Below are 24,797 nucleotides of genomic sequence, written 5' to 3'. Positions count from 1 at the left end.
CTGGTGGGTACTGCTGGCGGGTAATGCTGGCGGGTACTGCTGGCTGGTACTGCTGGTGGGTACTGCTGGTGGGTACTATGGTGGGTTACGTATACTTTGAGTTGCAAATTTCCCTCTCTATTTCCTCTCTATCTCTCACCCCTCTCTATTCTTTCTTTCTTCTCTCTCTCACTTGTTCTTTTCTCCCCCATCCCTCCCTCTCTTTCCATCTGTCTCTTTATATCGCTCTATTTCCATCTTTCTCTCTCTCTCGCTCTCTCTCTCTCTCTCTCTCTCTACCTCCCCCTCTCATCTGCATCTGTTTTGTTCCTGTCACAGGCAGAGTGCATTTGGTATCACTCGCCTGTGACAGGAGTCGGCGCTATACAGGAGGCATCTGCTCTGCTTCTTCCCTTCTTCCTTGTGCGGCTCTTTTACTCACAAGCTCACACAGTGCTCGGAGATGGTGGGTCGGGAACCTGAAATCTGGGCTTGCCGACTCGCCATCCCAGAGCAGGAGATGGTGCCAGGCACTGGAATCGTGTCCGGGGGACTAGCTGCTAACAGGAATGGCATTCCTGCTGTAGAAAAAGTACAGGAATGCCGTTCCCATGCGTTCTCGCAGGACTTGAGCCCTGTTCCCTATACTACACACTGTCCTCTTTACTACACTGAACACAACACTACACAATACTGTGCACTGCACTACTCTATATTATACACTGCATTGCCTCCTCTGTCCCCATCTGAATATTTGGGGTCGAGGTATAAAAGGCCACCAGGTGACGCCATCCTACAGACTCTGCCTATGATGGAAAGATCATCTTTGGGTGGACTGACCTATTAATGAACTCTCCTAAGGATTGTTTTTTATGGGGAATATTCAGTATGAAGCGGTGATAATGTGGAAAGTTCTGAAACCCAGAACAACCAATGATTTACTGCTTACTGTCAGATCAGGGAAAGATAAACTCTCATTGGTTGCTGTAGGTAGCTGCACTTTGCTCACTAACCTTTGCCCTACTCCTTACAAATTAAACTTTAAAGTGGTTGTAAACCCTTACATATACCCAGTGAACTGACTGGCTACAGGTGATACACAGAGATGAATCAAAGCTGTACCTGTCTATCTGCAGTCTTCTCTTCTCTACATACCTGAGCCCCCAGAAAATCGGGCAGAGAGCTGTAGTTACACTCTGCAGGGCTCAGTGAGCAGATCTTCAAGAGCTGATTGGAGGGAAGAGACACACCCTTTTCCCACAGCACATAGGAACAGAGCCGTCACCATTTATCTCTTGGTGTCAGGAAAACTTGTCAAAAGTCATTCATGCTGATTGCAGAGGAACAATGCGGCAGACAGATGTAGCACTGCCCCTGTAGGGCTTGCTGTGTGTTGACTTCTTGGGCCTCATCTGATTACCTGCAGACAGTTACTAAGGGACATTTCACACATCCATCCTTACTACCAGTTGCTCGTTACTCAATAAACAGTCCAGGGGATTTGGTTTTATATTTATTGTGGAACTTGGATCGGAGAAGGGAATAGTGGGATACTCCAATTTGAACTATTCATAGTAGACAAGGACAACTTTCACTTGGCCTCACCGGGTTATTTGTGGAAGCAGACACGTTGCTTTAACCATACTGCCACTCGTATGGAAGAATTAAGTCCTCTTGCTCTTTATAGCAGTAGACTTGATGCAACTATATTATCTTCAGGATACCTCTAGCATCCCCTTGACTGACACCCTTACACTGACTCATCTAGCAGAAGGGGGTGGCCCTCTCAGAACAGGCCCCACGACACAGATCTACACTTACTGTAGGAAGAATCAGATCTTCTCCAGTCAGTTCTGCAGGACCTCTGGGTTCAGTTTTTCTCTGACTCTCTGGCCCCCAGGTCGACCCCCTGAGGCCGCATGGCAGCTTCTACAGAGGAGGGGCCCTGCTCTCCAGCTGAAAGACCCCAAGCACATTTGCCCTTGGCATTTATACAGTCACCCAGCATGCACAGAGGCACTTTCCTCTGCCAATCACCAGGGCTGTAACAAATGCCTGTGCACTCACTCATCAGGTTTCATACAACTGTCCATTATGCCTCCCTATTGGACCATTGTGAAACATTTCAGGCAAGCTGAGCTGCACCTGAGCACCCTGAGCAGACCTCACTAATGGATCCTGCTCCCTGGTAGGCAAAGAGCAACATACATTTACCTGGCACGTTATCTGGTAAGCAGAAAGACCCAAAAACTATACTCTCTCTCTGACACCTACCTAGGAGGGTGCTACATCCACCCCCCGCCAAACTGAGCCATGTCCTCGCTGGCTCTGGGGATCCACCCACGTTCACATGCCAACCGAACTCCCCCACTGCTGCTGAAAACTGTCCTGCTGTTATATACAAGAGAGGGGGAGAGAAGCCTCCATGGGAAGGAGAGCTAGGGATTTTGAAGGTGCCAAATAACTCAGGTCATAACATTGTCTAAAAGAATATACATTTTATTCATCAAAGATTTAAAATACATAAATAGACCACAAATTAGAAAAAAAAAAAAAACAATGCCTGTGTAGATCTTTCTCAAAATTAATTGCATAGATTATTAGCGATATAGTCGCCAAGTAGCAATCCCGACATGTTTCACCAGATACGGTTTCTTCAGGGGATGTGTTTAGGGCTACTTCTAAAAAAGAAAAATATACAAAGAAATATAAGAATATAATCATTAAACCAAAATATGTCCTGCTGTTACCGACTGCGTGGCAGACATTTTCTTCTCTAGCACATATACTGACACAACCCCTGACAAGCCCATGGCCCAGGTAACTGCTTTCTTGACCATAATTTGAAAGCACACTTGCACTGATCACTGTAAAGCAGACATTAATTTCTTCACTGACACTCCAGCACTTTACCTGAGAAGACATAGCGCTTCATCGGTAAATATCCAGTCATTGCCAGTAGCAGCCACTGCTATAACTCAGAGGAAATCCCGGAAGATGCCCCCAAATGTAGCACTGTCCCTATAGGGCTTGCTGTGTGATGACTTCTTGGGCCTCCTCTGATTACCTGCAGACAGTCACTAACGGACATTTCACACATCCATCCTTACTCCCAGTTGCTCAGTACTTAAAAAACAGTCCAGGGGATTTGGTTTTATTTTCATTGTGGAATTTGGATAGGAGAAGGGAATATTGGGATACTCCAACTTGAACTATTCACAGTAGATGAGGACAACTCTCACTTGGCCTCACCGGGTTACTTGTGGAAGCAGACACACTGCTTTAACCATACTGCCACTTGTATGGAAGAATAAAGTCCTTTTGCTTCTCTATAGCAGTAGACCTGATGCAACTATATTATCTTCAGGATACCCTCTAGCATCACCTTGACTGACACCCGTCCACTGACTCTTCTAGCAGAAGTGAGTGGCCCTCTCAGGACAGGTCCCACAACACATATCTGTACTCGCTGTAGGCAGAATCAGATCCTCTCTAGTGTCTCCCCTCCAGCTAGTTCTGCAGGACCTCTGGGTTTAGTTTTCCTCTGACTCTCTGGCCCTCAGGTCAACCCCCTGAGGCCGCATGGCAGCTTCTACAGAGGAGGGGCTGCCGCCCCCCTCCCTACGGGACCCCGCTCCCCAACTGAAAGACCCCAAGCACATGTGCCCTTGGTATTTATACAGTTACCCAGCGTGCACTGAGGCACTTTCCTCTGCCAATCACCAGGGCTGTAAAAAATGCCTGTGCACTCACTCCTCAGGTTTCCTCCCACTGTCCAATATGCCTCCCTATTGGAACAGTGTGAAACATTTATTACAAGCTGAGCTGCACCTGAGCACCATGAGCAGACCTCACTAATGGATCCTGCTTCCTGGTAGGCAAAGAGCAATATAAATTTACCTGGCAATCTCTCTGGTAAGCAGAAAGACCCAAAAACTATACTCTCTCTCTAGCACCTACCTAGGAGGGTGCTACACAGAAATGACACTTAAAGTGTTACTAAACCCAGGACCCTACATTTACTATATCTGGTCTCCCACAGTACACAGAACATGGAAATGCAATAGTTTTAGTAAATATAAACTGTTAATACCTTTTCTCATCAGCAGTTTAAAGCAGTCTTGTGACTAGTTCTATCGGTGTCTGATTAAAGCTTGTAGGAGGAGTTTTCATTCTCCTCTGACTGTCCTATGAGGCTGCAGGACCCCTGACCCTCTGTCTGCAGAGTGCGATTTAATCAGATCTCCCCGCCATTTAGGTATATTTTGCAGCACAACTATAAATCAGCAACCAGTAATTTGTAGCTTACTTAGAAGCTCACTAATTACTGGTTTAAAAGAAATATAAGTATGTTGGAAAATTTTACATTTCAGGAGAGCCACAAACAATTTATGGACAGCTCTGCTCCCAATGAACATTAACACCTTTCTACAGCTACAGGACAACAGGGGATCAGCTGGAAGTTTCCAGTCAATATTTTTACTGGGCAAAGGGTGAAGTTGTGAAGACATGGCCCAGGTTGCTGGTATGTGTGTGGCCCCCGGGGTAGAGGATGGAGGGGGAGACAATACCAGTAAATGTGAGTCAGACTGTGTGTGACTCAGAGAGGTCAGATCTAACAGGTCCCTCCTGGGTCTGAACATTATTATCTTCCCCCAATCCTGAGGAATACCCAAGAAATATTTCCACCATGACTATACCTGAACATGGCGCCTGGAGGTCCACTCTACAGGACGGCATTGTGCAAAACAAAATAATAATAATTATAATAATGATAATAAATATAAAACAAACAACATTGGGAAGAAGCCCTCTTGTGTCTAGCACTGTTCTTATCCAGCACTGCTCAGGAAGAAAACTGCAATTATAATACAGTGCAAAGTATAGGACAGTATACAACAGTGTAGTGCATAGTACACATTGTATAGTGTTGGATATATTTCATGTTTAATCTCCAAGATTATAGTATGTTTTACATGTAGTTGAATATAGTATGTACACTATTGTGTTGTATAGTATACTGTCTTGTGCATATTTTTGTACATTGTATTATGCAGGGGCCATCTCTTTGTTTTGTGTTGTACACTGCGTTATGTACATTAATATGCATTGTAGTGTGTGATATAGTGCAGTGCTATGTACATTGTATTGTGCTGCGTAGTGTAGTGGACAGTGCTGTGTACGATGTGTTGTGATTTATTGTACAGTTCTGTGTACATTGTGCTATAAAGTATACATTACTGTGTATAATGTACTGTGTATGTAGTGTAGTTTACAGTGTTATGTGTACATTGTATTGTGTTGTGTAGTATACAGTGTACTGTGTATGTTGTATTGTGGTGTGTTGTGTACATTGTATTGGGTTGTGTAGTATACAGTGTGTGGTGTAGTATATAGTGTGTTGTATACATTGTATTGTGTGGTGTGGTATACAGTGTGTTTTGTACTTGTACTTTGTATTGTGTTGTGTAGTATACAGTGTATAATATAAAATGTGTTGTGCACATTGTATAGTGTTGCATAGTATACAGTGTGTAGTGTACATTGTATTGTGTAGTATACAGTGTGTTTTGTACATTGTATTGTATAGTGAAGTATACAGTGTGTGGTGTAGTATACAGTGTGCAGTATGCAGTGTGTTGTGTACATTGTATTGTGTAGAGTGGTATACAGTGTGTAGTACAGTATGAAAAGTGTTGTGTACATTCAATTGTGTTGCAAAGTGTGTAGTACACAGTGTGTTCTGTACATTGTATTGTGTGGTGTAGTATACAGTGTGTTTAGTTGTGTATATTGTATTGTATAGTGTATATAGTTGTATACAATGTGTTGTTGTGTACATTGTATTTTGTAGTATATAGAGTTTAGTTGTGTACATTGTTTTGTGCAGTGTAGGTTACAGTGTGTAGTTGTGTACATTGTATTATGTAGAGTAGTATACAGTGTAGTGTTGAGTACATTGTATTGTGTAGTGTAGTATACAGTGTGTTGTTGTATAAATTGTATTGTGTAGTGTGGTATACAGTGTGTTGTTGTGTACATTGTATTGTGTAGTTTACAGTGTGTAGCTATGTGCATTGCATTGCGTAGTATACAGTGCTTGGTTGTGTACATTGAATTGTGTAGTACACAGTGTGTTGTTGTGTACATTGTATTGTGTAGTATACAGTGTGTAGTTGTGTACAATATATTGTGTAGTATACAGTGTGTAGTTGTGTACAATGTATTGTGTAGTATACAGTGTGTTGTTGTGTTCATTGCATTGTGTAGTATACAGTGTATTGGTGTATACATTGAATTGTGTACTATACAGTGTGTAATTGTGTACATTGTATTGTGTAGTATACAGTGAGTTGTTGTGTACAATGTATTGTGTAATATATAGTGTAATGTTGTGTACATTGTATTGTGCAGTATACAGTGTGTAGCTATGTGCATTGCATTGCGTAGTGTACAGTGCTTGGTTGTGTACATTGAATTGTGTAGTATACAGTGTGTTGTTGTGTACATTGTATTGTGTAGTATAATAATCAAAAAAAATCTTGCGCTAAGTGATGTGTATAGAAACGGAAATAACGATAAGAAATGATAAAAAAACGAAAGCAGCAGTACACTGATCTATAGAAGAAATCAGAAACAATAATAACACAATGTGTAGCGCTAACATAAGCAGTGATTAATCAAAGGGAAATAGTTGTGAACATAAATATCATCAAAATATTCGTGAAAATGGAAATTCATATCAGTGAAAAGTCCATATCAAAATATTATTATGTGAAAAAATATATATATTAAAAATAAAGTTTATGGAAAAAATTAGCACATTTACAAAAATGGACAGCAAGTCCCAGCATAGGTGATGGTAGATAGGAGACCTTAATCCCAAGGAAGATGTGAGCCAAAGGTGCACCCGTGGAAGGTATATAAATGGCTGCTTACCAGAACCTGAGGCCCCCAAATGAATGGATAGGCCACATGCGCTTAGGGTATAGGAGTAGTATAGCTGCAGTAGTAAATCTTCCCCTCGGGTATCATTAGATAATATGGATGTATGGAAGGTGTAGATACAATGTTGCATCACAAATGGTATCTCATAACCAAATCCAGGGATAACAGTTGGCGGGTAGGCAAAGAGAAATAAGAGAGCACATAGCGTAATCCCACAAGATACTATAGTAAAGGCTTTAATAAAATAACACTTACAAAACGTCCAGAATGGACACGCAGAAAATGTATGCCAAAAACAGCAGAACCGCGGCATCCCGCATTTACAATCAAAGCCGGCATCTCAGGGGGCGTGGTTGCGTCACGTCTGGTATCGCCCGACCGGTTTCGTCATAGATTGACGTCGCCCGGGGCGTCATTTTGTGCAGTATACAGTGTGTAGTTGTGTACAATGTATTGTGTAGTAGTGTACATTGTATTGTGTAGTATATAGTGTATTGTTGTGTACATTGTATTGTGTAGTATACAGTGAGTTGTTGTGTACATTGTATTGTGTAGTATACAGTGTGTTGTTGTGTACATTGCGTAGTATACAGTGTGTAATTGTGTACATTGTATTGTGTAGTATACAGTGTATTGTTGTGTACATTGTATTGTGTGGTATACAGTGTGTAATTGTGTACATTGTATTGTGTAGTATACAGTGTGTAGTTGTGTACATTGTATTGTGTAGTATACAGTGTGTTGTGTACATCGTATTGTGTAGTATACAGTGTGTTGTTGTGTACATTGTATTGTGTAGTATACAGTGTGTTGTTGGGTACATTGTATTGTGTGGTATACAGTGTGTAGTTGTGTACATTGTATTGTGTAGTATACAGTGTGTTGTGTACATCGTATTGTGTAGTATACAGTGTGTTGTTGGGTACATTGTATTGTGTGGTATACAGTGTGTAGTTGTGTACATTGTATTGTGTAGTATACAGTGTGTTGTGTACATCGTATTGTGTAGTATACGGTGTGTTGTTGGGTACATTGTATTGTGTGGTATACAGTGTGTAGTTGTGTACATTGTATTGTGTAGTATACAGTGTGTTGTGTACATCGTATTGTGTAGTATACAGTGTGTTGTTGGGTACATTGTATTGTGTAGTATACGGTGTGTTGTTGGGTACATTGTATTGTGTGGTATACAGTGTGTAGTTGTGTACATTGTATTGTGTAGTATACAGTGTGTTGTTGTGTACATTGCGTAGTATACAGTGTGTAATTGTGTACATTGTATTGTGTAGTATACAGTGTATTGTTGTGTACATTGTATTGTGTGGCATACAGTGTGTAATTGTGTACATTGTATTGTGTAGTATACAGTGTGTAGTTGTGTACATTGTATTGTGTAGTATACAGTGTGTTGTTGGGTACATTGTATTGTGTGGTATACAGTGTGTAGTTGTGTACATTGTATTGTGTAGTATACAGTGTGTTGTGTACATCGTATTGTGTAGTATACAGTGTGTTGTTGTGTACATTGTATTGTGTAGTATACAGTGTGTTGTTGGGTACATTGTATTGTGTGGTATACAGTGTGTAGTTGTGTACATTGTATTGTGTAGTATACAGTGTGTTGTGTACATCGTATTGTGTAGTATACGGTGTGTTGTTGGGTACATTGTATTGTGTGGTATACAGTGTGTAGTTGTGTACATTGTATTGTGTAGTATACAGTGTGTTGTGTACATCGTATTGTGTAGTATACAGTGTGTTGTTGGGTACATTGTATTGTGTAGTATACAGTGTGTAGTTGTGTACATTGTATTGTGTAGTATACAGTGTGTTGTGTACATCGTATTGTGTAGTATACAGTGTGTTGTTGGGTACATTGTATTGTGTAGCATACAGTGTGTAGTTGTGTACATTGTATTGTGTAGTATACAGTGTGTTGTTGTGTACATTGCGTAGTATACAGTGTGTAATTGTGTACATTGTATTGTGTAGTATACAGTGTGTAGTTGTGTACATTGTATTGTGTAGTATACAGTGTGTTGTGTACATCGTATTGTGTAGTATACAGTGTGTTGTTGGGTACATTGTATTGTGTAGCATACAGTGTGTAGTTGTGTACATTGTATTGTGTAGTATACAGTGTGTTGTTGTGTACATTGCGTAGTATACAGTGTGTAATTGTGTACATTGTATTGTGTAGTATACAGTGTGTAGTTGTGTACATTGTATTGTGTAGTATACAGTGTGTTGTGTACATCGTATTGTGTAGTATACAGTGTGTTGTTGTGTACATTGTATTGTGTAGTATACAGTGTGTTGTTGGGTACATTGTATTGTGTGGTATACAGTGTGTAGTTGTGTACATTGTATTGTGTAGTATACAGTGTGTTGTGTACATCGTATTGTGTAGTATACAGTGTGTTGTTGGGTACATTGTATTGTGTGGTATACAGTGTGTAGTTGTGTACATTGTATTGTGTAGTATACAGTGTGTTGTGTACATCGTATTGTGTAGTATACGGTGTGTTGTTGGGTACATTGTATTGTGTGGTATACAGTGTGTAGTTGTGTACATTGTATTGTGTAGTATACAGTGTGTTGTGTACATCGTATTGTGTAGTATACAGTGTGTTGTTGGGTACATTGTATTGTGTAGTATACGGTGTGTTGTTGGGTACATTGTATTGTGTGGTATACAGTGTGTAGTTGTGTACATTGTATTGTGTAGTATACAGTGTGTTGTGTACATCGTATTGTGTAGTATACAGTGTGTTGTTGGGTACATTGTATTGTGTAGTATACAGTGTGTAGTTGTGTACATTGTATTGTGTAGTATACAGTGTGTTGTGTACATCGTATTGTGTAGTATACAGTGTGTTGTTGGGTACATTGTATTGTGTAGCATACAGTGTGTAGTTGTGTACATTGTATTGTGTAGTATACAGTGTGTTGTTGTGTACATTGCGTAGTATACAGTGTGTAATTGTGTACATTGTATTGTGTAGTATACAGTGTGTAGTTGTGTACATTGTATTGTGTAGTATACAGTGTGTTGTGTACATCGTATTGTGTAGTATACAGTGTGTTGTTGGGTACATTGTATTGTGTAGCATACAGTGTGTAGTTGTGTACATTGTATTGTGTAGTATACAGTGTGTTGTTGTGTACATTGCGTAGTATACAGTGTGTAATTGTGTACATTGTATTGTGTAGTATACAGTGTGTAGTTGTGTACATTGTATTGTGTAGTATACAGTGTGTTGTGTACATCGTATTGTGTAGTATACAGTGTGTTGTTGTGTACATTGTATTGTGTAGTATACAGTGTTTTGTTGGGTACATTGTATTGTGTGGTATACAGTGTGTAGTTGTGTACATTGTATTGTGTAGTATACAGGGTGTTGTGTACATCGTATTGTGTAGTATACAGTGTGTTGTTGGGTACATTGTATTGTGTGGTATACAGTGTGTAGTTGTGTACATTGTATTGTGTAGTATACAGTGTGTTGTGTACATCGTATTGTGTAGTATACGGTGTGTTGTTGGGTACATTGTATTGTGTGGTATACAGTGTGTAGTTGTGTACATTGTATTGTGTAGTATACAGTGTGTTGTGTACATCGTATTGTGTAGTATACAGTGTGTTGTTGGGTACATTGTATTGTGTAGTATACGGTGTGTTGTTGGGTACATTGTATTGTGTGGTATACAGTGTGTAGTTGTGTACATTGTATTGTGTAGTATACAGTGTGTTGTTGTGTACATTGCGTAGTATACAGTGTGTAATTGTGTACATTGTATTGTGTAGTATACAGTGTATTGTTGTGTACATTGTATTGTGTGGTATACAGTGTGTAATTGTGTACATTGTATTGTGTAGTATACAGTGTGTAGTTGTGTACATTGTATTGTGTAGTATACAGTGTGTTGTTGGGTACATTGTATTGTGTGGTATACAGTGTGTAGTTGTGTACATTGTATTGTGTAGTATACAGTGTGTTGTGTACATCGTATTGTGTAGTATACAGTGTGTTGTTGGGTACATTGTATTGTGTAGTATACAGTGTGTAGTTGTGTACATTGTATTGTGTAGTATACAGTGTGTTGTGTACATCGTATTGTGTAGTATACAGTGTGTTGTTGGGTACATTGTATTGTGTAGCATACAGTGTGTAGTTGTGTACATTGTATTGTGTAGTATACAGTGTGTTGTTGTGTACATTGCGTAGTATACAGTGTGTAATTGTGTACATTGTATTGTGTAGTATACAGTGTGTTGATGTGTACATTGTATTGTGTAGTATACAGTGTGTTGTTGTGTACATTGTATTGTGTGGTATACAGTGTGTTGTTGTGTACATTGTATTGTGTAGTATACAGTGTGTTGTTGTGTACATTGTATTGTGTGGTATACAGTGTGTTGTTGTGTACATTGCGTAGTATACAGTGTGTAATTGTGTACATTGTTGTATTGTGTTGCTCAGTTCAGCGTTTTGTTGTCCGGAGTAGCGGAGTAGTGGGCGGGTTCCGGAGGGCGTGCTCCTATCTACCAAGACCCCTCCCCTTTCTATTTAGAAATCCCGCTGATCTACTCGGGGCTCCTCCCTTCACCCCGCCTCATTCACATTGTCCGTGCACGTTGAAGAGTCAGGCCCTTCCTTCTGGCCCGCCCCGCTCACATTGTCCTTGCACAGTGGTCCGCTCAGGCCCCGCCCCTGTCCCCGCCCCGCTCACATTGTCCCCGCAGCTGGGCGCACGCCGTGTCCGGGCTGGGGGCGCCGCTGGGCTCGGGATGCCCCCGGATGAGGGTCTGGGGGAGCTCCGCTCCTGCTGGCGGGTCCCGGCCATCGCCCACTTCTGTTCACTTTTCCGTACCGCCTTCCTTCTGCCTGACTTCAGTATAGAGGTAAGTCCTGGCTCAGTGCTTATCACAGTGCTTGGGTCGGGGGTGGGGGCAGTGCTTACTATAGTACTGAGGGTGGGGGGAGAGCTAAAAGTTCGCTCGCAATGTTGTTGGATTGCGGTGTGAATAGGACGACTTCCATCACCGGGGTCTGTATGAACTCCTCGGGGTAGAGTGAGTGAGGGGGCATAGTGCCCGGGGTACCGGGGATGGAGAGAGTGCCGGGTGTAGCGGGGTCACAGTGCTGGGGTATGGGGGGGGGTGAAGTGTATAGGGGAACAGCGTTGGGGGTGTAACAGTACTGCTGCTACCTAAAGTATTGGCTGACGGTGCTGGGGGCTTCTAGGATGAAGAAAGGGTAACAGTAATATCTGGGTGTGCCAACAGTGCTGGGGGTATCAAGGATGGATTAGAGTAACATTGCTGAGGGTGCCTAGGAAGTGTATAGGATAACAGTATTGGGGGTGTAGCAGGATTAACAGTGCTGGGGGTATTTGGAATGTAGATGGGGATATCTGGGTGTAGAGGGGTTTACAGTGCTGGGGGTATCTGGGGTGTAGAGGGGTTTACAGTGCTGGGGGTGTAGAGGGGTTTACAGTGCTGGGGGTGTAGAGGGGTTTACAGTGCTGGGGGTGTAGAGGGGTTTACAGTGCTGGGGGTGTAGAGGGGTTTACAGTGCTGGGGGTGTAGAGGGGTTTACAGTGCTGGGGGTGTAGAGGGGTTTACAGTGCTGGGGGTGTAGAGGGGTTTACAGTGCTGGGGGTGTAGAGGGGTTTACAGTGCTGGGGGTGTAGAGGGGTTTACAGTGCTGGGGGTATCTGGGGTGTAGAGGGGTTTACAGTGCTGAGGGTATCTGGGGTGTAGAGGGGTTTACAGTGCTGGGGGTATCTGGGGTGTAGAGGGGTTTACAGTGCTGGGTATCTGGGGTGTAGAGTGGTTTACAGTGCTGGGGGTAGCTGGGGTGTAGAGTGGTTTACAGTGCTGGGGGTAGCTGGGGTGTAGAGTGGTCTACAGTGCTGGGGGTAGCTGGGGTGTAGAGGAGGGGTTTACAGTGCTGGGGGTATCTGTGGTGTAGAGGAGGGGTTTACAGTGCTGGGGGTATCTGTGGTGTAGAGGAGGGGTTTACTGTGCTGGGGGTATCTGTGGTGTAGAGGATGGGTTTACTGTGCTGGGGGTAGCTGGAGTGTAGAGGGGTTTACAGTGCTGGGGTGTAGAGGGGTTTACAGTGCTGGGGGTATCTGGGGTGTAGAGGGGTTTACAGTGCTGGGGTTTAGATGGGGTAAAAGTGCTTTAAGTATTAAAGTTGTAGAGGGGGTAACAGTGCTGGGAGTATCTGGGATTTAGATGGGGGTAACAAGTGCTGGGGGTATCAGGGGGTATAAAGGAGTTCAGTGCTTGGGGTATCAGTGGCATAAATGGGTTCATAATGCAGGGGGTGTAACAGTACTGGTGGTGCTTAGTATGGGGTGACAGTGCTGGGGGTATCTGGGGTGTAGAGGGGTTCACAGTGCTGGGGGTGTCTGAGGTGTAGATTGGGTAAAAGTGCTGAAGGTATCCAAGTTGTAGAGGGGGGGGGGTTGACGATGCTGGGGGTGTAACAGTATAGGTGGTACCTAGTATAGGGTGACAGTGCTTTGGGCTTCTAGGATGAAGAAAGGGTAACAGTACTGGGTGTGCCTAGGATGTAGGGGGGATGTATTAGAGAATCAGTGCTGAGGGTGCCTAGGATGTAGGGAGGGTGACGGTGCCAGGGGTACATGAAGTCTTTAGGGCAGAAGAACCCAGGGGGATACATGGAGTGTATTGGGGAACAGTGCTTGGGGTACATGAAGTATATAGGGGATACATGGAGTGTATAGGGGTAACAGTGCTTGGGGGTACATGAAGTGTATAGAGGGAATGGTGCTGGGGGTACGTGGAGTGTGTAGGGGGAATGGTGCTGGGGGTATGTGGAGTGTATAGGGGGAATGGTGCTGGGGTACGTGGAGTGTATAGGGGGAATGGTGCTGGGGTACATGGAGTGTATAGGAGGAATGGTGCTGGGGGTACTTGGAGTGTATAGGGGGAATGGTGCTGGGGGTACGTGGAGTGTATAGGGGGAATGGTGCTGGGGTACATGGAGTGTATAGGGGGAATGGTGCTGGGGGTACTTGGAGTGTGTAGGGGGAATGGTGCTGGGGGTACGTGGAGTGTATAGGGGGAATAGTGCTGGGGGTACGTGGAGTGTATAGGGGGAATGGTTCTGGGGGTATGTGGAGTGTATAGGGGGAATGGTTCTGGGGGTACGTGGAGTGTATAGGGGGAATGGTTCTGGGGGTATGTGGAGTGTATAGGGGGAATGGTTCTGGGGGTACGTGGAGTGTATAGGGGGAATGGTGCTGGGGGTACATGGAGTGTATAGGTGAAAGGTGCTGGGGGTACGTGGAGTGTATGGGGGAACGGTGCTGGGGGTACGTGGAGTGTATAGGGGGAATGGTTCTGGGGGTACGTGGAGTGTATAGGGGGAATGGTGCTGGGGGTACGTGGAGTGTATAGGGGGAATGGTGCTGGGGGTACGTGGAGTGTATAGGGGGAATGGTTCTGGGGGTATGTGGAGTGTATAGGGGGAATGGTTCTGGGGGTACGTGGAGTGTATAGGGGGAATGGTGCTGGGGGTACGTGGAGTGTATAGGGGGAATGGTGCTGGGGGTACATGGAGTGTATAGGTGAAAGGTGCTGTGGGTATGTGGAGTGTATGGGGGAACGGTGCTGGGGGTACGTGGGGTGTATAGGGGGAATGGTTCTGGGGGTACGTGGAGTGTATAGGGGGAATGGTTCTGGGGGTATGTGGAGTGTATAGGGGGAACGGTGCTGGGGGTACGTGGAGTGTATAGGGGGAACGGTGCTGGGGGTACGTGGAGTGTATAGGGGAAAGGTGCTGGGGGTAATTGGAGTGTATAGGGGAACAGTGCAGGGAATATTGGGGACTGACATTGTGGGTTATGAGGGTATTAGGGGAAATGCTGTATTGGCCCAGTCTGGGCATTATCTGTGGGTATTTATTCAGGTGTTGGGGGTATGTGGAGTGTAAAGAGCTGACCATGCTTGTAGACCTCTCCGATCAGGGAACTACCAGTGGGCACTGATTGCCCAGTCCTGGGATGTGTGGGGTCACGTCAGGGTACTTGGCCATGTGGCACCTCCTATGCTCTGCCAATGCTTCTTGTTTTGGGTGGATTATGCCCCCCCCCCCCGAGCCTCGTGCTGTGGGTGGGGACTGGACTTCTCTCTGACCCATCTGGCTGCCAGACGCTGCCAGGCAGCAGTTGGTCCCAAAATTTAGGACTCCGTCTGTCAGGCATCGTGTCACATCTCCCGTCTTTGTGTCTCGGGGTCATCTTCTGCTGTGACTCCACAAATCCCGTTCATCCTGCAGAAACGGGGAACTTTAGTCTCTGTGGAAATCTCTGAAGCCCCTTCAGCTACCACCCCTCTCCGTGCTGTCAGCTTCCAGCAGTTATGACATCACAGGAGCTGAAAGGGGGTGATGTCATAGGTCTAGCTTTATCTTTGAGCAGCTACTTGATTGGGCGCTCTGGTCCTTCTGTAACCTGATATAAAGCTTCTAAAAAGAAGTATTGCACCCAAAGAGCTTACACTCTAGGCTTACTGTGCAGCTTGATGCTCTTCTGTGATTAAACTGGCAGTTGTTTAGTGATCACATCATTCGTTACAATGTTTCTTTGTCATTTTATTTACATACATGCAGTGGGAGTCTTGTATTATTTTCAAAAGTATTTTTAAAAACAAAACTTTTTTTCTTTAATTAGTTTTGTATAGAAGAGTGAATAGATACCATTCCCTGCCACTTTGTCTTCAGTGCTGCCTGGGGAGATTGCCCAAGCTTATTTTTTGCCTTCCCTGTTTCCTCCTCCCCCCGACCCCTTTGTTTTCTTTACATGGTTTCTTTTAGCCCCAGTGATATCATCATTGGGTCTCTATGCTTCTCTATGCAATGCAGGCAGATCATAGTTGGTGGGAGGGACCAGAAGGGTGCTGTACATAGCTTCCTGCCTTAACTTACCTTCCAAGAGCCCTCAGCACCAATACAAGCAGTGGGCTGGCTTCTGGGAAACTGATGCATATATTAAAATGTCTTGCCATGTATGGTATGGTTTAATAGTCATAGGCATCAAGTCTGGTCTCTTAAATTGAGGAAGGGCTGCATAATGATGTGAATTACACCTACCTCCCTAATTTACGTTACTTTGGTTCCATAAATGTCTGTAAGAGACCTGACTGTCAACTGAGCCTTTGTACACATGTCCTGAGACCTGGGACTCTGCAGATTTCTTAGTCAGGGACACCGAGCCCATTCACACTTGAAGCGGTTGTATACGCTTGCATAAACCCAGTGAAGTGACTGGCCTCAGGTGATGCAGAGATTAAACAAATCCCAATGCATAGGTTGTATCGGTTTATCTGCAGTCTTCTCTACATCCGTTTAAAGTCCAGAATTTATACAGCTGGTCTCAGCTTCCGGAAAGCATGAGGTGGGGAGCTGATGTTGCACACTGCAGAGCTCAGTGAGAGCTGATTGGAGGGAAGGGACACACCCTTTTTCTCACATGAGCAGAGCTGAGGCTGTCAATCACAGGCTGTGTGCTGAAGCTCCCTCCCTGTCACTTTTCTTTTTCTCTTGGTGTCAGAAAAACGTGTCAGAAATGACTCCTGATAGCAGAGGAATGAAGCAGCAGACAGAAATGACACTCAAGGCTAGTACACACTATAAGAGAATTGGGCAAACTTTTTTTATCCAAAAAAAAAAAAAAAACTTCGTATAGTGTGTACAGAACTTTCAGCAGCCGATTCCGAATTTTTGGACCAGAATTCTCAAAGGGGTAAACTCCAAACTTTTTCTCGTACGGGAGCAAATTTTTGTTTAATGTGTACCGTTTTCGTACGATTTATGTACAAGAAAAATCTCAGAAAGACTGCGCATGATCATTCGAAATCAGCAACAAAAAAAGCCTTTGTTGTACGAGGTTTTGTACGAACTTTCATTCATCAGTTCCAATTTGCTGTGAAACAAAGTGGAAAATTGGACAATTGTTCGCCTGATTTTCTTATAGTGTGTACCCCACTTTAGTGCTCTGGATTGGGACAAGTACAGAGGCATGTGCTTTGTTTATATTTTTTATGTCAGGTGTATATCCACTATAAGCTGTCTGTTCTCGTGCATTATTGCACATGCTTTAATACGCATTATGGCACATGGTAACGTGCATTGAATTAAAGGCCCGTACACACGTGCAGATTGTCGGCCGAAAAGATTCGGCCGACAACCGATCGGCCGATTTTCGGCTTGTTAGTATGATGCTGCCGACAGCGCACTTTCAGGCGAACAGAATCTGTCGTGCAAGCATTAAAATTTTTGTATGCCGACACCAGAACGGCCGATTGTTCGTCAGTCAGTACAGATTTCGGCCGACAGACAACAGATTTGCAAGACTGGGCATGCTCAGAAAAGAAAAGACAAGGAAAGTTAACCATCACATGACATCACTTCTGCAGTCGGCTGTTGTTGGTCGACAAAATTCGTGTGCAGTCTTTTGCACTTTTCAGCGGACACGACAGCCCGGGGACAAAAGACGGCCGACGATCGGTACGTGTGTACGGGGCTTTAGGGAACTCTGTCATTATGAACACACCACAATGGGTAATGACCCCTTTTTTTTTTTTTTTTTTTTTTTAAAGATGCATCACACCACAATGCATGGTGCACAGTGCCTTGGGCTGTACTGTACAATGTGTTAGGGTGCAATTCCCAGGGAATGTCGTAACAATGCACTGCACGTAGTGTTGTGTTGGGACAAGTGCAACACCTAAGTGTGAATGGCCCCTAGTCGATTTTATCAACGAGACTATCTTCATCTTAGAGACCTCGACCTGCACTTTGGTGGCACTTAAAGTGGTTCTAAAGGCAGAACGTTTCTTTAATGTATTCCATGCATTATGGTAAAAAACCTTCTAGATGTAGATCCCCCCCCCCAGCCCCCCCTTTTACATACTTGAGCCCCATCTCGATCCAGCAATGTGCATGACAACAGAGGCTCTCTGTCTCCTCCTTTTAACGGGTTCAAACGATGGTCAAAAGGTGTGATTGTAAATTGGAAAACTTTTCATTCTTCCTCAATTGATGGCCGTGTATAAACATATCTATTTAATCATTAGTACAAATGCACAGGGGCAGATTTCATATTTTGGGGTTGAGAGGGATGAAAACAAATCTACAAATTGCATATATCGTTGTGTACCTTTTTGTCTTTAGAGTTTGCTGAAGTGTGGAGGTGGGCCTTTTCTCTGTTGTCAGTTGTCCATGAAGGGTTAAGTCGGCGGAGTGCGGGGCTGTCCTTGCTCCCTCCTGTGGCTCTCTTTTGGGATGCAATCTGCTGGATGTAATGGAAGGGTTTTGTTCTGGGTCCTGTTGATAGTTGGTGGAGGGGAGTGGGCTGGGTGGAGGGGCTCTGGCACTAGGGGAAGCCCCTGTGTTTGTTTTGTTCTGGCCACTTTGTGTCATCTAGGGCCAGCACTGCTTCAGGGAGGGGGACAATGTCACCGAGGTGGGGGACAGGGCTGTGCACAAGTTGCACTTGCATTAACCCATTTAGATTGTTACTTCACATTGTCCCTTTTTAACTTATTCGGATGCTGTAACTTGCAACAATTATACCATGAGATACAAAGTTGTACAACCCACCAGCTGTGGAAGAAGCTAAACTATGTCTGATTGTTAGATAAAACCCTAACGGATAAGAAACCTGTTCACACTCGTCTTCTGCATTGAAAATCCCAACCAGTAGCTGTTTATGCAGATGGTATGCTGCATTGTCTTTGCATTAATGCTCCCTAAACAGGATTGTTGGCCCTGAGCTGGCACTTTTGGGCATCCATGAGGATGAACAGAGGCCATATCATACTAAATTGCTAATTTCATACCCCCTATATTACGTTAAAAAAAAAAAAAAAATCCTCCTTAAAGTGGGGTACACACTAGTAGAAAATCTGCTGAAAATTCCCATCCGAGGTAAAATCGTACGATTTTCGGTTAGTGTGTACACAACTTTCAGCAGCCGATACCGACATTTTCAACGAAAAAGAAAGGAGGGACAAACACCAAAATTTTTATCGTCTGTCCCCAACACGAACAATTTTTGTTTAATGTGTATGCAGTACGTCTGTGAACAATCGGATACTGTACGAAAGACCGCGCATGATCTGAAGTTGCTGACAACCCGGAAGTCTGGGAACAAATGTCCCAAAAAAAAAATCGGACGAGAAATTTCGTGAACATTTATGCACTGTCAACTAAAAAACGGTAATGAACGCTGAGCAACAGAGAGAGGAAAATCTGAGGATATTTCGTCGGAAAATCTGAGGATATTTCGTCGGAAAATCTGAGGATATTTCGTCGGAAAATCTGAGGATATTTCGTCGGAAAATCTGAGGATATTTCGTCGGAAAATCTGAGGATATTTCTTCGGAAAATCTGAGGATATTTCGTCGGAAAATCTGAGGATATTTAGTCCGATTTCCGTCAAGTGTGTTCGGGCCTTAAGTGGACCTCCTCCACCCCCCTCCAGTGGTGTCCTCCTGGGAAGCAATGGTAGATGATGCCTTACCTATGTATAGACTTTACATATATTAATTGGGGTTGTCCCTGGAAGTATCAGAAGGTTTGGTCTTCTTGGACCTCTAAGTCCCCGTTCACACTGGGGCGACCTGTGAGGCGACCTGGTCACCTTACAGGTCGCCGTAGGTCGCCTTCCATAGGGAAGCTGCGGACCCGTTCTAATAGGAGCGACACAAGTCGCTCCGACTTAGAAAAAGGGTCCGGAGCTTCTTTGGGGCGACCCGGAGCGACCGTCATAGACTTCAATGTTATGAAGTCCGTGCCGGCCGCTCCGAGGTCGAGGCGTGCTGCTCGCACCGCGACCTCGGAGGTCGCCCTGGGAAGTCGGATCGCCCCAGTGTGAACGGGGCCTAATTAAACATTGCTGACTATTTTTTGTTTTTCTTTTAGTTGCTAAGCAATTAGACTGGTGGTTTACCTGCTTGGTCCGTCATAAACTTGTGCTGGATCCCATTTTTTAGGTGTAGCGTTACTGTTCACGTAAGGGGCAAATTTTTCTTAGGACTGTACGGTTGGGTCTTGTCGCTTTTGTATTTGACTGATACCCAGGTATGGCATTGTACCTTATCTGTGTGACTATTTATGCTGTATTGCTTTATTTGATCAATAAAGCACTCATGTTTTATTAAACAAAAAAACAAGGTTGTTGGAATAGTGATTGTCTGCGCCATAGAAAAATCTCTGTATGTGGACACCAGGTAATGTACACCTGACCATCACATCTATAGGAGCTTGTTGGGTATCCCGTTCCAAAACCATGGCCAGTAATATGACTTTGCCCCCCTATTTGGCTTTAACAGCCTCCACTCTTTCTGGGAAGGCTTTCCACAAGATTTTGGAGGATGTCTGGGGGAATTTGTGCCCATTTGCGGGGTAAGGTCCTGATGTTGGATGAGAAGACCTGGATAGCAGTCAATGTTCCAATTCATTACAAAACTGTTCAGTGGTGTTGAGGTCAGACCACTTGAGTTCCTCCACACCAAACTAGTCCAAGCAGGTCTTTTTTGGAGCTGGTTTTGTCATGCAGTAACAGAAAAGGACCTTCCCCAAATTGTCTTGGTTTGCTGTAGTATTACAGCACCTCAAACCTCCTGAACTCCATTATTGGGAGCAGGGTCTACACACTTTGAGCCATGTAGTGTATAATCTTTATCTTAGAGCGAGTACGAGTACCGATACTTTTCCTTAAGTACTTATCGAATACCGAGACCTTCCTTTTTTTTTTTTTTGTGCGGTATGGTTTGAGTCCATCCATTTTGTATGGGCTCCAATCGCATGGAGCCTCGCAAAAGAGTTATCCGTTTTAGATATTGGAGCATTTGCATAAGTACGTAAAAGTACTCATGCCAATGTTTAGTATGCCTGTATTGGTGTATTTAGTATTTTTACATTTCCCATGAGGTTTCGAGACAGTCCTCCTGTTTATGGCATGTAATTGATCATTTTGACAAACTAATCAGGTCGGTACCCATGGATGTTGCTCTTTGCAAAGTGTAGAGCTAACTTGGTTTTTCCCTCACAGCCAGTAATTGGGCGATCGCCTGGAATATTAGATGCGTATGTTGGGTAACATGGGGTCTTTCCCTTCCAGACATCAGATCCCTGTGTGTATGGCCAGCTGTAGTGAAGTCATTATAGCCTCTTGTCAGTTGGCAGGGTGATGCAGCTTCTCTTTGTAGTGTTAATGTGGTTGGAGGAGCCTGAAAAACTTCACAGGGAGGGGGGCGTGTAACTGTTCGCTTGCCGGAGCCGATTACCTCTGATAAAAAAGTTTAACTTTTCCACTTTGCTGTATTTTATTGTCTGAAAGGTCGAACCCCTCCTGGGGCACTGAGGGGGCTTCTTGAGGGTTCTAGCTCTCATCAGTTGTGCTATACTACATTTTCCATCACAGGGGTAATGCTTTGAAAGAGAAATACATGAGTTTTGTTTGTTTTTTGTGTGCTTCATTCTAATGGACGCAGTGCCTTTTGCAAAACTTTGTGAAAATAGCTTTAGTTTTGGGTGTATTGTAATGCAGTTTCTTAAGTCAACTCAGATTGAAAAAGGCATCTAGAAATGCATGGCAGCCCAAATTACGGAGATGTTGATGGCAAATTTGTTTCTCAAATGTATCTGTTGGTTCACACCTATGCAGGTTGTGATTATTATTATTATTATTATTATTATTATTATACAAGATTTATATAGCTCCAACAGTTTGAGCAGCGCTTTACAATGTTGGGGAAGACAATACAGTTACAATTCAAAACAGGGGGAACTAGAGGGCCCTGCTCGTTAGAGCTTACAATCTAGAAGTGATTGATGCGTTTTGCACATGCGTTTTTCGGAGGTGTCCTGTGGGAGAAACCAGCATAAACGCAAACACTGCGTTTTTTTATGCATTTCCATTTAAGTCTGTGGAACCAAAAAGGCAACCTGCTGCAGAAAAGTCCCTGACGCTTTTTTTTTTTTTTTTTTAATATAAAAATCATCGGTGGGCAGTGGCACCTATGTAAACATGACCCATAGGATACAATGTTAAATGGACTGTAGTGCCTTTCTGCAAAACTAAAAACGCAATGAAGGACACACAGGTGTGAACCGGGCTTTAGGAACGCCATGTACACGGGCAGTTACCTCTTAACCAGAATATGTGCATACCGTATATACTCGAGTATAAGCAGAGGCCCCTACTTTTACCACAAAAAGATGGGAAAAATGATTGACTCAAGTATAAGCCTAGGGTAAGAATGCAGGGTGGCGGGCATGGTACAGGAGAATGCAGTGTGGCTGGCATGGTACAGGAGAATGCAGGGTGGCTGGCATGGTACAGGAGAATGCAGTGTGGCTGGCATGGTACAGGAGAATGCATGGTACAAGAGGATGCGGGGTTGCGGGCATACTAGTGCGGCTGTGTTTCACTTACCTGTTCCAGAGGCGCCTTCGTTTTAAAAATGGCGCCGCCCGGTGCCAACATGTCATTGCCCACGCGCCGCTCGGGAAAGCTGGTATATGTTCGGCTACTCCCGGCCTGTCCCGAGCGGTGGCGCATGCGCGGTGACATGTATACGCCGGGCGGCGCCATTTTTAAATCTTAAACACGTCGGAGCGGCTGGGAATTTTTTTTTTTTTTTTGACTTGAGTATAAGCCGAGGGGGACATTTTCAGCACAAAAAAATGTGCTGAAAAACTCGGCTTATTACTCGAGTATATACGGTACATCATGTTTTCATGCATCAATACACATTGCTTGTGAGTGCTGTATATGCTTTGTTTTCCATGGACCAAATAATTTCCAAGAGCCCCTCCAAAATGCAACAATAAAAGCACAAATTTATTTTTCCTGCGTTGCACCACAATGCATGCAGTGCAGTTTGATGGAAAGTGCGGCATCTTTTTGATGCATGGATGCAGTTTGATGGCCCATAGGAAATGGGTAGGATCACACAGAGAGACACGTACACCAGTGCATGTTGAATCTTGAAGGTGCATACTACCACACATGCTTTGGTGTGAATGCGGCCTGATTCACAAAAGCAACCAAGCCGATTAGAACAACCTACCAGAGCCTCAAGTATCAGTATCTTGGTATTAAGTATCTCAGAAAATTAGGATATTACATGAGACAAAAAAGTGTTTTTATTACGGGAATGTTGGCTTACTGAAAAGTGTCCATGTACAGTATAGTCTGCACTCAATATCTGGTCGGAGCTCCTTTTGCATGAATTACTGCATCAATGCGGCGTTGCATGGAGACGATCAGCCTGTGGCACTGCTGAGGTGTTATAGAAGCCCAGGTTGCTTTGTTAGTGGCTTAGAGCTCATCTGTATTGTTGGGTCTGGTGTCTTTCATCTTCCTCTTTACAATACCCCACAGATTCTCTATGGGGTTTAGGTCAGGTGAGTTTGCTGGCCAATCAAGCACAGTGATCCCATGATCAATAAACCAGGCATTGGTACCTTTGCCAGTGTTTTGCAGGTGCCAATTCCTGCTGGAAAATGAAATCCGCATCTCCATAAAGCTGGACAGCAAACGGAAGCATGAAGTGCTCTGGAATTTTCTGGTAAAGGGCTGCGCTGACCTTGGACTTGATAAAACAGTGGACCCACACCAGCAGATGACATGGCCCCCCCTAAATCATTACAGACTGTGGAGAGTCACAGAATCCAAGTTGCATGAGGTCCAGTATGAAGTTTCCACAGTTTGTGATGATTTTGGGAGCCATGTCATCTGCTGGTCCACTGTGTTAATAACTGTTAATGGCAGATTGCATTCACTAAGGCTGGCCATACATTATACAATTTTCTGTAGATTTACCTTCAACTATGTAGTACAAAGGCCTGCCTAATTGGATACATTTGAATGTGTTATTTAGTTTTGACCTCATATTTTTATGTTTTTTTGCTAGATCTAACAGAAAATTGTACATGTATGGCCAGCCTTGGCTCACTGAAAATTTCAATTAAAGCTGATTAAAACTGCTATTTATTGCCAGCTTTGAGGTCATCTGTGCCCACTATGGCTCTGGTAATGTGAAGCTAGAGATCTGAATGGGGATATATTCAAAACCTAAGAGATTTTATCACTGTTTATAACTAAAGGGCCGGACACACTTGACGAAAATCGGATGAAATATCCTTCGATTTTTCTGTCTTCTCAGCGTTCATTACCGTTTTTATGTTAAATTTACCAGAAAAAAGTCACAAATGACGAACCAAAAACTAGTAAAAGTAGCGCAGATAGTAAAATTGTAAACCTCCACACAAAAAATATATAAAGTCTCTTTAAAATCTTATGCAGAGTCTCTTAAAATTCTCTCCACCAATTTGGGAATATTACCGTTTTTAGTGGACAGTGCATAAATGTTCACGAAATTTTCTCGTCCGATTTTTTTTTTTTTCTTTTTTTTGGCACATTTGTTCCTAGACTTCCGGGTTGTTAGCAACTTTAGATCATGCGCGGTCTTTCGTATCCGATTTTTCACGGACGTACTGCATACACATTAAACGAAAATCGGTCGTCTGGGGACGGACGAAAAAAATTTTGGTGTTTGTCCCTCCGTTTTTTTTTCGTTGAAAATGTCAGCATCGGCTGCTGAAAGTTGTGTACACACTAGGCGAAAATCATACGATTTCACATCGGGCGGGAGTTTTCTGCAGATTTTTTACTAGTGTGTACCCTGCTTTACCCCTCAAGCTTTCTTAATTTTTATTAAGAATAATCGGGTAATTTTAGCCTCAACACCATTTACTTTGCTTTAACTTTTTTTGTTTTAGATAAATTTCCTTTGTTGCAAAAAATTATGTTGATCT

At 43.6% G+C, this 24,797-nt stretch overlaps 1 protein-coding gene across 1 annotated transcript in view; it reads left to right on the top strand.

Annotated features, from left to right (window-relative positions):
- Positions 1 to 11,719: 11,719 nt before the first annotated feature.
- Positions 11,720 to 24,797, top strand: part of CECR2 (CECR2 histone acetyl-lysine reader) — a gene marked incomplete at its 5' end in the record, with an annotated part of 123,505 nt that continues 110,427 nt past the window's right edge. The window contains one exon of the mRNA XM_082252707.1: positions 11,720 to 11,833. Within this exon, the coding sequence (XP_082108833.1) occupies positions 11,720 to 11,833 (114 nt within the window). The remainder of the gene's footprint in view (positions 11,834 to 24,797) is intronic.

Source organism: Pelophylax lessonae (genome assembly GCF_965119305.1).
Source record: "Pelophylax lessonae genome assembly, chromosome: 4".
NCBI lineage: Eukaryota > Metazoa > Chordata > Amphibia > Anura > Ranidae > Pelophylax > Pelophylax lessonae.
Note: the sequence above shows the minus strand (reverse complement) of the source record. Positions and strands in the feature narration are given on the sequence as shown.